At 40.2% G+C, this 15063-nt stretch overlaps 1 protein-coding gene across 1 annotated transcript in view; it reads right to left on the bottom strand.

Moving 5' to 3' along the window:
- The window catches only part of LOC109486794 (dedicator of cytokinesis protein 1-like), a 51380-nt gene that overhangs the window by 8444 nt on the left and 27873 nt on the right, over positions 1-15063 (bottom strand). Inside the window, 18 exon segments of the mRNA XM_019790683.1 lie at positions 1532-1679; positions 1991-2184; positions 2562-2747; positions 3277-3453; positions 3623-3709; positions 4993-5077; positions 8578-8659; positions 9180-9321; positions 9697-9801; positions 10302-10391; positions 10760-10873; positions 11215-11246; positions 11249-11304; positions 11726-11923; positions 12328-12413; positions 12749-12897; positions 13150-13208; positions 13552-13652. Of these exon segments, the coding sequence (XP_019646242.1) occupies positions 1532-1679; positions 1991-2184; positions 2562-2747; positions 3277-3453; positions 3623-3709; positions 4993-5077; positions 8578-8659; positions 9180-9321; positions 9697-9801; positions 10302-10391; positions 10760-10873; positions 11215-11246; positions 11249-11304; positions 11726-11923; positions 12328-12413; positions 12749-12897; positions 13150-13208; positions 13552-13652 (2091 nt within the window).

A 15063-nucleotide genomic window follows, 5' to 3' on the forward strand; every position in this document is an offset into this window, starting at 1 on the left:
TGTCATTTTCTAGCAGTTTTAGAGACAGCCAAATGACAATGATTGCTTTTTTTAACACTTAACTTTAAAAGGGAGTCAGATTTACTTTAATTGTTAAGCTTTGTGTGACTAAGTTCACGAGTGTGTTCTCCAAAGCAATGGGACATGAGGACTACAGGACCAAACTTCAGTTTCAGGCTGGAGGGAGTTGGAAGCACTTGCCTTTCAGCCGGCCTTTCAAAGGCTTTAATTCAACAGTCATTACGTTAAGACAAGGAAATTGGATATTTGACAGAGTATTCGCCTTAATGTATTTCTTCATCATATCATATTCAACAAGTGTCTTTGTACAGACAGGACCCAGCACCATTCACTATTTTTAGCAGTTAACCAGATACATTGTACAAGGCATAAGTACCTGACACTTCCTTCCCTGTGCCACCTCTTCCGATGTACCTGTCTCCCATCACTTAACACAAGCCTATTTGATGGTCTCATCCCTATGATCCTGACAACACCCAGGGCACCAACACTTCCCCACTATTGTGGCTACTGTGTTCTGCCCTTCTCTTTGATCAGCCAAGTATGATGACATGACATAGACCACACTGTGTAAACCCACTTTGTACAGGAAATACAGACTAAAGATAGAACGCATTATAACAAACTACATGTTGCTAACTGGTCAACGGTTTTGTAGAACAGTGTTTGACATGGCATTCTAATGTGTGAGCTCTGGATAAAAGTTAAACATTCCTTAGCTTGAAAGTTCATCTAAAACATACCTTGATGTAATTGAAGACCAAAATACGGCTGCACATACTGTCCTTGCACATTTTCTCACATTTTCCCAGATTCCTTCAGATTTTTATTTTTCTTACCCAGTAGTATTTTTGTTCCCACATTCATCCCGACAAATTTTCCTTGTGAATCCCAGGTAAAAGAGAGGATACAATGTACATTTGTAGGTTGTCTACAGGAATGCACTTCCTAAGGTGAGACCTTTCCACTTTAATATATCCAAAATACACTGATTGATTGTAATCCTATCCAGCTCCTGGTAAATAATGCACAGCAAAATGTGACTGCAAAATACAGCAAAATATGTGCAAAATATACATGTAACTGTTGTGTGTTTGTTGGGAAGCAGAATGCAGTTTCCCTTTGATTTACAGACACTCTTGTTCCTTTATATGGGTGGTGCCTGAAGTGAGGGTGGTCTCACAAGTGTACATCTACAGGTGACTGATAACTACAATGTCCCACCTGTTCTTAAGAATGGATTGTCATACCATCACATTGTACATGTAGTAGTACAGATAACAGGGATGTACATGTAGTAGTAGAGACAACAGGCCCTGAACAGGGATGAACATGTAGTAGTACAAACAAAAGGGATGTACATGTAGTAGTACAAACAAAAGGGATGTACATGTAGTAATACAAACAACAAGGATGTACATGTAGTAGTACAAACAACAGGGATGTAAATGTAGTAGTACAGACAACAGGGATGTACATGTAGACAGCGTACAGACAGAAGTAAGCGTACCGTCTGGTTCAGTTCCACCACAGGTCCGTCTGCTGCAGCGTTAGCTTCTCGGGTTTTGCTGACCCAGTTCTTGACTGGGGAGCTCTTGCCTTGTTGTTGGCCGGAGTGCCGGACCGACTTCTCGTACTTGGGGGGCAGCTGAGGAGGACTGGAAGAAGAACAAGAAAAAAGAAATTGATGTTAGAATTTTAGGATTATAGACTATAGGGTTCAAGAGGAATGTACAATGTCATGTACATGTATGTTCCAGAAAGAATGTCAAATAACACAAATAAAAGAAAGGATGTACAATTTGATCATTTTCTTTGACAGATGCAACTGGGCAGATTTACAAGACTTTCTTTTGCTGATGACATGGTTGAGGCATTTTGCTGAAAATGGCATGATTTTTTTACACTCGTTGATATGAACACAAATGGGTCTGAAATCATATCAGGACAGTAAAAACTGTTCCCTAACCCTAAGCCTGTCTCTGGAGTGGAAGGCCTGTCCCTGGAGTTGATGGGTCCATCAGAAGAGGTGGATGAGGTAGAGATAGTGGAGACTGGTCGGTCCACAGGCTTGTTCCTCGTGATCCACACCAGCGACATCGGTCTGGTTCGCGTTGTCTCGTCCATCGGAGGCTTTTTCCCATACTCAGATTCAACACGGGTCTATAGCAGAGGAATACAATATCATCATGTGATATCTAGGATAGAGTTTTTGGCCCAAGACATTCTGAAATATTTCTAGATGGCACTGCAATACAACAGTCGTGCACAAGTAGCAATTATGGAATGGCAACATGTGTCATAAGTTGTCGTGTGATTTTGATGTCTTTGACTTTTCAAGCAGGCTGTGATAAAGCAAACTGCTGAATGATGTACATGTATGACAGTCAGCCTTTTCCATATTATCAAGACAGCTGAATTTTTGTACGAAACACATGACTATACCAAGACTTTCTACTATTTGTGACTGTACAGCCTGTAATGATGATCATACAATGATAGTATGATAGTAACCAGAATGAGAAGAAACAGGAGCTAACCTTCATGTCCACAAAGAGAGAGTCCATTTTCTCCTGTAGTTTCCTGAGAGAGTCGGGTGCTTTCTGTGCGTGGACCTTCAGCCCTGCCTCCAGGAGGGGGATCTGACAGGCGATCAGGTCCTTCAGTCTCTCAATTCTGGCATGGTCTTCAGGGTGGCTGGCCATGTACTCTTCTGTGAAGAATGCCTGAGGAATAGAGGAAAATGTTATGGTATAGGATGATACATCACATGACACAACAAACATCTACATCAGGGCCCATCACTTACCATGATGGAGGCCAACATCGTTTACCAGATATCTTGGACCCAATGTTGACGTCACACTTCAGAGAAGCCATGTGACAAGTCTCACTGGATGACAAGTCTATTGAAGAAAACTAGTAAGAGTGGCTGGTTGAAAGCTCTTGATGAGAACAATTCCTTGTGTTAGATGAAAAGTTTTAACTACCAACACAGATGAACTTTCATGACAGTATAAACAACTACATGTACATTGTGCATCTATTTGAATCTTTCATTGACTATCTATCTATTCAGTGACAGTGAAATACTGAGAAGAATCTTCATTGAGGAAGGGCCCACAAGGGGTAGATTGGCATTACTAAATGTATTGGGAAAATTTTTTTGGTAGTCCAATTCACAATTCAAGACAATGCTAGTTTCTGACAGACATTTTAGGCTGAAAACAGAATATCATAAAATCAGAATCGTACCTTCTCATACTTAGCTGTGCCACCCATGACAGCAGCATCAATGATGCCGTTGAGTCTAAGGCTGAGTGTGTTGACTGTGAGTGTGGGGTCTGCCCGCTGCTGCTCGATAAGATGTCTCAGCTCCGTGTTGGCGTTCTCTATGATCTCACAGGCGTTTTCCAGTGGGCTCACTTCAAACTGTCCGAAAAATAAGGAAACATTTAAAACTCTGCGGAATTGTTCTTGTGCCATCTTACATTTCCTGCCCAGTAACAGTCATCAAATTTTCATTGAACACCCAAAGGTACTAAGTGCATTCTACTGCATAAATATCATCCATGTAGCTACATGTGATCTACCAACTTACAGTGTTTGTAGAGGTGACTTCGAACCATCTGAGGATACCAGGAAGTTTGTAGGCTGTCACATAGTTAGTTCTTTCTAGAAACATGTTCTGTAAGAATAAAAAGAAATTAATCATTGTTCAAGAACACTGTCATTGTTGGACATACATTGTGTAATCTCTTACTATTGGCTGTCTTCTTCCACCAGTCAAATGGGCAAGACAAGCCATAGATGGCTTTTCTATCAGCAATTCACAACTATCACAATCATGTACTTCTAATTGAAATTGGCAATTATATGTTTCCTTTTCTTTGAAGTAGAGTGATGTTTAACACAACTAGGCATAAAGAGGCCTCCTATTCATTATATCTTTGCAGATGTGGGGAATTTCTACACCTCAAAAACAGCTGCAGAACACAGTCCCTGTGATATTAATTTACATGTATTTCTCCCCTAAGTTTGTTGACACCTACATGTAGGCAACCCATTACTTGCATTTGTGGTCTGATTCAGAGCACAGGTCTACTTGGAAAGCATCCTTTCCTGGTCTGAGAAGAAATCACAACATCCATTCCTGCTAAACAATGAACTTGTGCACCTTGTGTGCCAGGTGTGGTGCTGCAGCTAAAACAACAGTAATGCTGACCCACCCCGCCCTCCCAACGGAAGTGTTTGTGGATCCAGTTTCACCCACATTCTGGAGCTGGTCACCCTTTTGAATTAGGAAGGAATGCCCCTGACCTTAATATAATTGAGAAACATCTTTCTACAGGGGCATAACAAAACACAGAGACTACACTTATCAGGAGGGTTTCCTTTACAGTCTGTTCTGATCGGAATCCAGATCTAACTCACTCCAGGCTGTCTGTTAACTTCAATTTCAACTGATACACAGTGTCTGCCTCAACATTCTACAGCTGCCGCAGTGATTTGTAACGATAGCAACCAAACACAAACACTCTTATCACAGGTGCACATGATATTGATATATAGTAGATATTAGCAAAGATGACAGCATTCTCTAAATACACAGCAATGTTAGTTTTACATGTACTTCACATAAATCTCCCCACCCCCTAAGTTACATTTGTGACAAGTGTCAGATCAGTGTACAATGGAAATACAATTGTAAAAATTCCCCCTTCTGTGGCAGCTTGGCCCTGGTATTCAGCCTGTAGGTGGACAGTTCTGACACCTTCACTTCCAGATCAGTGGTAGACTTCCCCTGGATGCAGTATCTATGTGTGGCTCTCATTATCCCTGACTAACCCACCTTAAATGCATGTGCCTGATTGTGATAAATAACATGGAAGAAAAACTAATAAAGTCTATGCATTGAAAGTACAAAAGCTGGCCAGAGTACTATCTGAAGTCCAACCCAGATCTTCTCACCGCAAATTCGTTGTCACTGTCTCGATCGCCCTTTCTGATTGGCCTGGAGAAGGTGAACTTCTGAACCTCGTTGACCTTGTAGAAGCTAGATCAAACACAGATGGGAGGGTTGAAGCATGAGAGTCTGTATGTAGGTATACATCAGGGTAACACCTTATAAAAATTACATGTTCTCATGTTACATGTATCTACCAGTGTTGGTTTGTTTTTAACTGTTTTCTTTCTGAACACAGAAAACAAAACTTATAACCACTGCCATTAACTTCCTGGTACATGTACAAAAGTATTGTTTTGGGTGTCTGAGCTGTTGGTTTGTGTATCTGTTTGCCTTGACAGTGTGACAGGAGGTTGAAAGTACATCATGTACATGTAGGTGGAGGGAAGATTGACAGGCAGAATAACAAGAGGTCAAAAGGTTAGACTCAAGTAATGGGGTGAAAGTGCAGGTCTTAGAATGTGGCACCAGTGGGATTTAGAGGTGGACTTGGGGGAATTCAGGAAGCTAAGGACTGCATACTTCCAGGAAGTCTGAAACCTACAATTTCTTGTTAACATGATCAGTGTTTGGAAGACGACTAAGGAAATACCTCTTAAAGACTGCTGCATAAACAAGATGTTAAATCCATTCATGATAAGAAGAATGGCCATGAAAACATATTTTAAGACACATCTTAAACATACAACAGGCCAACACTACAATGTTCTTCAATACACGTTCCCTTCACATCTGGAGGGTATTTTACTGGGAGGTCAGAGGGTCAAGGTAGGAGGGTTTAATTGGAACACCTGTTGAGTGCTTTCACACTTTGTTACATTCTTAACGAAGACTGGGGATTAAGTCTGAAAATTTCTTGAATTTCACCCTCAAGGAACAACAAAGCCCAATGCTCCGGCAAACATGCAAGATGACGCAGTCTTAACCAGTAGGCTGAATGAGGTAAAGGAAGGTATTTGGGTGGGTAAGGTGAGGGGACAAAAATGGCTTTGGTCCTACACCTACAACATACTTTCTTTCCTTCTTTATTCTTTATTTAGCCAGGAAACAGCATATTACCACATTTTTCAATGGATGGGGACTGCTTACAATTACCTGTATTTGCATGTACACAAATGTAGCCAGTATAACATACCTTTGGCATAACACACCAACTTTGCAGGCATGCCATGGCAGCTGGTCATATTACACTGAACAACTTGTCAAACCTTATTTTTCCATTGCTAACTCAAGGTGCTATTAAATTAAAGCGATTACAGTAGTTACTGACAATGAGTTCCACAATACATGTAATTCTAAAAGAAACTAAAAATAATTTTTTTAACACCTCAATCCTGGGTTTATAATTCTGACACTTGTTTAAAGTCGAAGTCATTTCTTGGCTTGGATACCTACGTAGTACAATCATGTAGTATACACATGTACATGTACATTGTAGTACCAAGGATTTATGTTGTCCAGGTACATGTAGCCAATAGTCAAATCAACAGCCCAAGAAATAATTGGGAAAAGGTCACTGGAAACTAGAAGAAAATTCAAAACACATCTTTGTGATGATGTTTGGAAGAAGGCTGTAGGGAAACCTGGATGCAATTAATCTGAAGGTGAACTGAAGTAAAAAAAAAAAAAACACACTTGTAGATGTTTGTGATACATATATTTGACAACAACTACATGGAAGTTCATAACTTGGCTGCACAATAAGTGGAGGGATGATTTAGATGATTTCATCATTGGCACAGAGGGAACCAAGGAGGGATGTAGACAGTAATGCTGTTTAAACAGGATTAACTTTGGTAACAAAAATAACTTATAAATGAATTGGCCTTGGCCTAACAGAGAAGCCAGAAAAAAAACTATAATAATTGGTCCATGAATCTTTCTGGGGTTCCTCACCATTGCAAGATATGACACCCTCCTTACACTTTTCTTACAAACTACAGCTCCCTTTCACATGTACTTCAAGCATGCACATATTAAGCAGATTGAAGACTGCACACCCCACAACACCTGCCTAATAGACATTATATTTATTATACATGGTGCATACAAAGGTGTAGAGTGGAACAATGAAGATTTTTACCAGCAGGGTGCATGTCTGAGGAATGTGCATCCAGTAAGGTAAGCAGGGAAGAGAGAAGATCAGAGTGGCATGACAGAAACAGGAATTCAACAGTCATCTTTTACAGGAAATCTTCATTAGAATTAAGGTTTTCTTCAAAGGTTTCTTGAAACATTGAAATTTTGGACCCAATCCTTTTCCAACAAAAATATTTGTGATAATATTATTTTTGATAGTCATTTCACCAGGGTATAGCAAATTTCTAAATGTATTTCTGAACACAAGGACAATAGTTACAAAATGAATAGTTTACATATGAAATAATAAATGTTTATGGAGTAAATGTAGGATTTCCCTCAGATTTAATACAGGCCAAATGCTTGCAGATGACTGTTCATTCCTGGGGTTAAGTTTTACAAGTTGTGATTTGGCAATGGAGACGTGCAGGTCATCTACACACTACAAAGCACAGAAAACATTCACATGAAGCTGGACATACATGCAGAAAATAATCATTGCTGCCAATAAGACTTCTTTACTTCCAGCAACCAATATGGTCAATATGATGATTAGAGCTGTGTACCTAAACAAATTTTAGGTACAGGTACAGGTACAGGTACACAGGTTTAGGTACAGGTCCGGACCTGAACCTGTACCTGAACAATTCGACCAATTTATATGCTCTTCTGAACTCCTTCAATAACAAAAAAAACATAAATAAACTTGATAGTTAAGGTTTATTCTTTGTTTATGGCGAATGCTCAGATAAAATATAGGTGTTTTTGTTTTCATGAACACACTGTCCTTACACAGGGACCCATTGTTAACCAGCTATTTACACATTTGAGGTCACAAATAGGCATAAAATTGGTGTGAAATTGTTTAGGTACAGTACCGGTACTGAGGGATTAGGTATTTTGGACCTGTACCTAATCAATTTTTCCGGTACAGTATCGGTACTGCGTACCGGTACACAGCTCTAATGATGATGATCCAGACTAGTAATTTCACACACACACGATGTATGTCTACCTTCTACACAAGTAATAGTGCATAATATAAATGGAACAAGTTCCTTCAATAGCAACATGCAGCCCCCTTTGTTTATAACCAGTTCAACACAGGTTGGATATACATCCTTCTAACCAAAAACATATGATGGACCCCTGCTGGCTATAACCTTTCCTTGTGTGGCCACACGTGCCAACATTTGTTTGTATACAGTTTCTACTTTTAAACGTTTTGATGTTGACAAGAGTGGGGCTGCCGATAAGATGTTTGTCCTTGACATTCAACCTTTTAAGGACAACAGACAGGAGCAAGGATCCCAGGTGTACTTTCAAACTTAGACTGTACTGTATGGGTCAATGACTGGTAGATGATCATATAGCTTCATGGGATGCAAAATGATGACTGAAAAACTGTCATTCTTTCATGCACAGCATGTACCTTGCTTTAATTACAGTTGAATGGTAAGTGTGATATCAATTTTCAAGGATTGTACAAGACAAGGCGAAGAGGAACATACTTGAGAATCTGGTCAGCTACAGGCTTCCCTCTGAACTCCCTCCTTTCCTCCAGGATTGGGTCCACCTTAAAGATCTGCAGGTCTGGGCCTGGGTTAAGGACCTTCTATGAAGAGTTACTGCTATTTCCCTGTATGTAATGTGTCTTTTGCAAACACTAATTACCACTGGTTAAAAAGTAAATGGCATAAAAAAATAACTGTGGCAACAGAGCTAATCTAAAATCTAGAAACAGAACCACCTGCTACTGATTCCTTACCTACAGTTACATGTATATGTAGATAACTGTAGAAATCCCAGAAAAACTTTGCAAACTTTTCATTGGTTAGCAAAAGGTCAATATTGTGCTGTTCTTGCAAATGGTGCTAGGGGGCATGACTGTGCAGGTTGACTCATCTCTATCCTGTACATGAACACAGTGTGTATACAGTATACATTGCACAGTGCTGGCAACAAGTGAAGAACCTCTCTGTTGTAACTGTTGAATGTAAGCACTTCACAGGTGCTTCTGTTTGCTGAATTGCTGGTGGTACTCTATATGAGAACCAGTAGGGGGAAACTACATGTACTGGAGTGTATGAGTGTGTGAGAACAAAAAGGATACGTTGACTGGGAGATTCCAGTATTTCTGGGCCGGGAGCGGTGACCTTGTTGATGGGCTGTGCATGGGGGAACTGGCTGAGCAGCCGGGAGGTGAAGTCACCCAGACGCTCATACTCCTTCCCTCTGTAGATGAACACCTTGTTCTGTGGACATGATAACACAACTTACAACATAACTCTTCCTGAGGATCATCATGGGGAAGTTTTCACACCATTTCAACCTTCTCTCTTGCCTCATCTAATAGACAGAACTGCTTAACTAATGCACACACTTCAGTGTGTTCAAGGTGAATTATTCCACCCTTTCTTTTTTAAAGCCCTTTTTGAAGGGAACAGGATCCAAGTGTAGCACATAAACTTTGACTTTGTTATCATCTTTTTCAAATTATTTTGACCTGTGGAAGATGCAAGACGACACAGAGACATGTTTTGACAAAAGACTTCAATACCCTTAGATACAGTCATTTAATGAAACTGATGATTTAAAACAAGTGCTGACTGTGTAATTCGTGTTCTTACCCTGAGGAAACTGGGATATCCCTGTCCAAAGTACCCCACTCTGAAGTACTCAGGGTCTGGCCTCATGGTCTTCATGATGTTGTCATAGAACATGGCCTGCTTTTGCTGCAGGGGACAGGGGATAGAAATGTCATTGGGTGAGATAAACACACAAATGCACAGACTGGCTGACATTTGTTCCCAATGTTGGAAACAAACATACACGCATTGTTCTTTAAGAGGCTGTTATTTCAAATATCCACTGCACAACACAGACCAGGACTAGTCTGCACTGTAGTCAACAAATATGACAGATTGCTGTAGGTATGTTTATGTTGGTGTAAACTTACCTTAAAGTTTACATAATTGTCTATAAATGCCAGAATAAAAAAAGTGTCCTTTTGGTTTATTTTCAGTCTGTACAAACGAACGTCTAAGTCTGGATTGCTCGTAATGGCATTTCCTGTTTTAGCGAGAGCCAAAGTACAAAGTGTAGGATGTACACAACTGCATGTTTGGGTTCAGCAGGCCCAAGACAGAGGTTTTACTTCAAGGTAAAGGTCACAATGACATCACAAGCCAAGGGAAGAGTTGCATCTCATTATAAACCAACAAAGCTTTCTTACCAGAATGAGGCTGAGGTTGAGGAAGTCGAAAGTCTCGTTCTCGTACTGGGAAGCCAGCTCCTTACACAGTCTGATGCCCTCCTCCCACATCTACAGGACACAAAACATCACATTGAACATTTCACACCTTCATTTTGACTTCCAATTCTACCTCACTTCTTCTCAGTTTGTGGGAGACCATGTTGACCTCCAATTTAACATTCAGTTTACTACATTCAGTTACAACATTTCCCCCCTGTTCCTGTGACTAAACTGTATTTATGTAGCTATTGACACCATTTCCATCCATCTTGCATGGGGACAAGCTATTGACACACAAGCAAACAGATCAAAAACAAAACATCTGTACACAGAGGAAATAACAACACATACTTAACCATGGAAACTGGTTACTCAGTCACACCTTCTTTAACTTAAAACTATGCCAGTCCTGTAAAACCTGTATGATCTGATCTCACCTTGCCCTTGTCAAAGTACTCAATGATGTCGTAGTAGAGCATCTCCTTGAGCTGTCTGTGTGTCTGTGCCTCCGGGTACTTGTCATGAGTTGTGATGAGGGGTTCGTCTGTCCACTGCAAAAAAAACAAAACAATCATCATACTATAATCTACATATAACTTGGTACAGGTATAACTTGTACCACAGAACAGGTACAGAAACATAACCTCTGCCAGCAACCTACATGCATTTGTTGTATTTTAGTCTCTTGTGGTGACAGAAACTTGACTTGTCTTTATGACTTTTTCTTGCATTGCCACATGTACATAGTGTCAAAATCTCTGTGGGGGAAAATAGCTGTGTGCTTTTCAAGTTGATCTTGAAGCCTTTTAATTATTATGTATGGATACATGTACAGGCTTTGAAGCTCTAAATGTAAGATGTTAGTACAGTGTTGTGTAAGGGATGTCCTTACCTTGAGTAGTGTGGCATGCAGCAGGAGAGTTAGGCAGCCTCTGTGTAGTTGTCACACTCCAGATGGAGATCACACAACTTGTACAGATACCTGGTAAACAACATGTCACATCATGGATGGAATATTCTGACAGTGTAGTCTAGAACTGGCAATATTATTAATCAACTATTGGTATGGTAGGTCACTACATTCCTAATTCAAACAAGGTATTGAAGGTGTTACACCTCTACTTAGAATTTAGTGTTGTTTTATTCATTATAATTGTGATTTTTTCACTGATTCTGTGTATATTCCACTCCCACTTCCTCAAAGTGACTACAGGAAGACCAACTTGACCTCACAACCTCCAAGCCTGCTGGGAACCATTTTGACCTTAAATTCCACCTTCCTGTCAGTCTGCGGTTATATCATTTCCCCCTCACTTCCTGTGACTACTGTATTCAAATAGCTGCAGATAAACAGACAAGCAATCAAACACACAAACACACCAAAACCAAAGCATGTGTCTGACCTGATGTACATCTCCTGTCTGTTGATCTCCTTGTAGAAGTTGAGGAGGTTGACGGTGCAGCTCATCCTGTTCTCCCTGTTCTCATCGTTCATGATGGTCCTGTAGTCCAGCAGTCTCTCCAGCAGCCGGTTCACCAGGTCCACAAAGTACAGGCCCCGCTGCCGCAGGTACCGGTGCTTCTGACAGTGGTCCGAGATACTGGGGAGGAACACAGGAACTTTGGTTATCACACATCCAGGACCTTTGCTTATCAGATCTGTTTAAAAAATCAGCCTTACAGAGTAACTATGACTTATTAAGGTCCTTTCGGTATGGACAATAACAATTAACAAATACAAAGTACTTGATCACCAAACACAAAATGACAAGGCTGTGAGAGAGGAAACAACATTAAAAAATACTGACTTATTTTTCTCAATGTACAGTTTTTGTAAAATACGTGAATGTCTTAATCTATTATGTGCAACTTTGATTACCCGACAGCATGGCTGACGTCATTTTAACACACTGAAGTAGATGCTTAGTTTCTCAATAGGTTACCAGAAAGAAGGGAGAAGGTTAACTACTAGACTGAGATGAGGAGCCTACACTTCTGTACTTACATCCTGTAGAACAGCTCCTTGTACTGGTCATCACCGCGCCCTCCTTCCACCAGGTGATCCAGCTGGGTGATGATCTCATTCTCCACCTGTCCCATCAACACAAAACTATCATCAGCACCAAACATACATGCCTGGATTCTCACATGCGTTTTAATCTACACACACTCTCGTGACAAGACAAGGACATTTTTCATGCACCAAATTTATGAAAGACAGTAGCAAAATGCTTTATATTTTAGCTGTAGCTGTGGTATTGGTCAGGACAGTACAATAGTCTATCCCCACATAATCATTTATCTATTTGTTGCACAATGCCTAATTTTTCTTGTGGGCTTGAAATGCCATTGAAGCGTTAAAACAAGCCATTAGCACAGTTAAAGTACTGAGTATCCTGTTGGTTTCATTCCTCCTCCCTACCCACCTGGTTGAAGTTTCCTCTGGTTGCAAACTCACACTGCATCATGTCAAAGAAGATGGGGATGGTGTGCTCTCTCAGCTTTGTCTCTGGGATCAAAGTCATCTCCAGCATTGGGCCAACCATTTCTGGGATGAACTTGATCTTATGTTGACCTGAAGAAACATAGACAAGACCCAAATAAGTTTGACCTTCAGAAATTTAAGATTGTACACTCTACATACATTCATTCTAACATATCATGTGGCAAATTGTGTACAATTACAATGTCATGTAGTTTGTACAACTTTACAGCAAGACTTATTCATCAACCTACATATCAAATAGCTACAAGTGATTTACATGTAGTCATACGATGTTGTTTTACCAGCTTGTGGCCTGTACACAATCAGTCAGTAGAAACTTACCGAGGTTGAACCACATGGACAGGATTTCAAACCCTATCACCCTTCTCATGTCCTGGTACCTGGGAAAGGGACAGGGGAAATTACTTTTTGACACAATTTCACATAATGTTGTTTATTCAGTACAAATCAGAGAGACCACAGAATGCAAAGCTACATGTATATGCTACAGTTCCAGTTCTGAAACAAGATTTCAAACTTCTGGGAAGTATTTCCAGTGTTCATGACTTCAAATTTACCCCTATTCCAGTGTTTGACCTCTTTTATGTTTTAAGCTCAGTGTCCAGAGAAGCTTCAAATTTACCTCATTTCCAGTGTCTGACCTCTTTTATGTTTTAAGCTCAGTGTCATGAGAAGCATACCCACAGACAACCCACCCACAACAATACTTCTGACAAGACTTACTTGTTGATGATCTTCATTCTCTTGGCATGAGAGAAGTTCTCCAGCTGTAGTGACTCCTGGGTGAGGAAGGACACGGCCAGGTGGAAGAAATTGTTCCACAGCTGTGGGAGAAGGAACAGAGCAACACTGTTCACATACATGTACCCTGACAACTCTGCTGTCCTTGTGTTAGACGAGATACCCACTGTAAAGGTGTTTCATCTTTCAAGTCAATATCAACTTTGAGTTAATACCTGTTTGTTTTGCCAAAAGTACCATACTTAATCACCAATTATACATCTGACTCTGTAAAATACTACAAAAGAAGGCTAATATGCTATCTGGATGCAGCAGCTAGCTAAGTTTGTAACACATTCAAACATGCAGGATTTTGCTTTCTTCAGTCTTTCATTTTGTCCAATTTGTGCCAAAAACAGGATGTATTTTGTAAAACAAATATCTTTATCTACATAAAGGCAGGTAATTTGCAAAGCTTACAGGCATTTTAACATCATGCTCATGAAGTATCAAAATACTGGGTGCGTGTGCACCTTAGTGCACCCAAAATTGGAGCTGTTCACCCAATTGTTTACTGTTACAACATTTGCCCTCTCTCTTCCTGTGACTCAACTGTATATAGGTAGATATTGAGACCATCTCCATCCATCTTGAATGGGGACAAGCTATTAACACACAAGCAAACACATCAAAAACAGAACATCTGTACACAGAGGAAATAACAACACATACATGTACTTACAAATGTAAGCATGGAAACTGGTTACTCAGTCACACCTTCTTAACTTGAAACTATGCCAGTCCTGTGAACCCGTAGGATCTGATCTCACCTTGCCCTTGTCAAAGTACTCAATGATGTCGTAGTAGAGCATCTCCTTGAGCTGTCTGTGTGTCTGTGCCTCCGGGTACTTGTCATGAGTTGTGATGAGGGGTTCGTCTGTCCACTGCAAAAAAAAAAAACAATCATCATACTATAATCTACATAGAGGTATAACTTGTACCACAGCACAGGTACAGAAACATAACCTCTGCTAGCAACCTACATGTATTTGTTGTATTTTAGTCTCTTGTGGTGACAGAAACTTGACTTGTCTTTATGACTTTTTCTTGCATTGCCACATGTACATAGTGTCAAAATCTCTGTGGGAGAAAATAGCTGCGTGCTTTTCAAGTTGATCTTGAAGCCTTTTAATGCAACATTTATGTATGGATACATGTACAGGCTTTGAAGCTCTAAATGTAAGATGTCAGTACAGTGTTGTGTAAGGGATGTCCTTACCTTGAGTAGTGTGGCATGCAGCAGGAGAGTATAGGCAGCCTCTGTGTAGTTGTCACACTCCAGATGGAGATCACACAACTTGTACAGATACCTGGTAAACAACATGTCACAATCATGGATGGAATATTCTGACAAGTGTAGTCTAGAACTGGCAATATTATTAATCAACTATTGGTATGGTAGGTCACTACATTCCTAATTCAAACAAGGTATTGAAGGTGTTACACCTCTACTTA

This window comes from Branchiostoma belcheri, unplaced genomic scaffold (genome assembly GCF_001625305.1).
Source record: "Branchiostoma belcheri isolate BF01 breed outbred unplaced genomic scaffold, Haploidv18h27 scaffold83, whole genome shotgun sequence".
Lineage (NCBI taxonomy): Eukaryota > Metazoa > Chordata > Leptocardii > Amphioxiformes > Branchiostomatidae > Branchiostoma > Branchiostoma belcheri.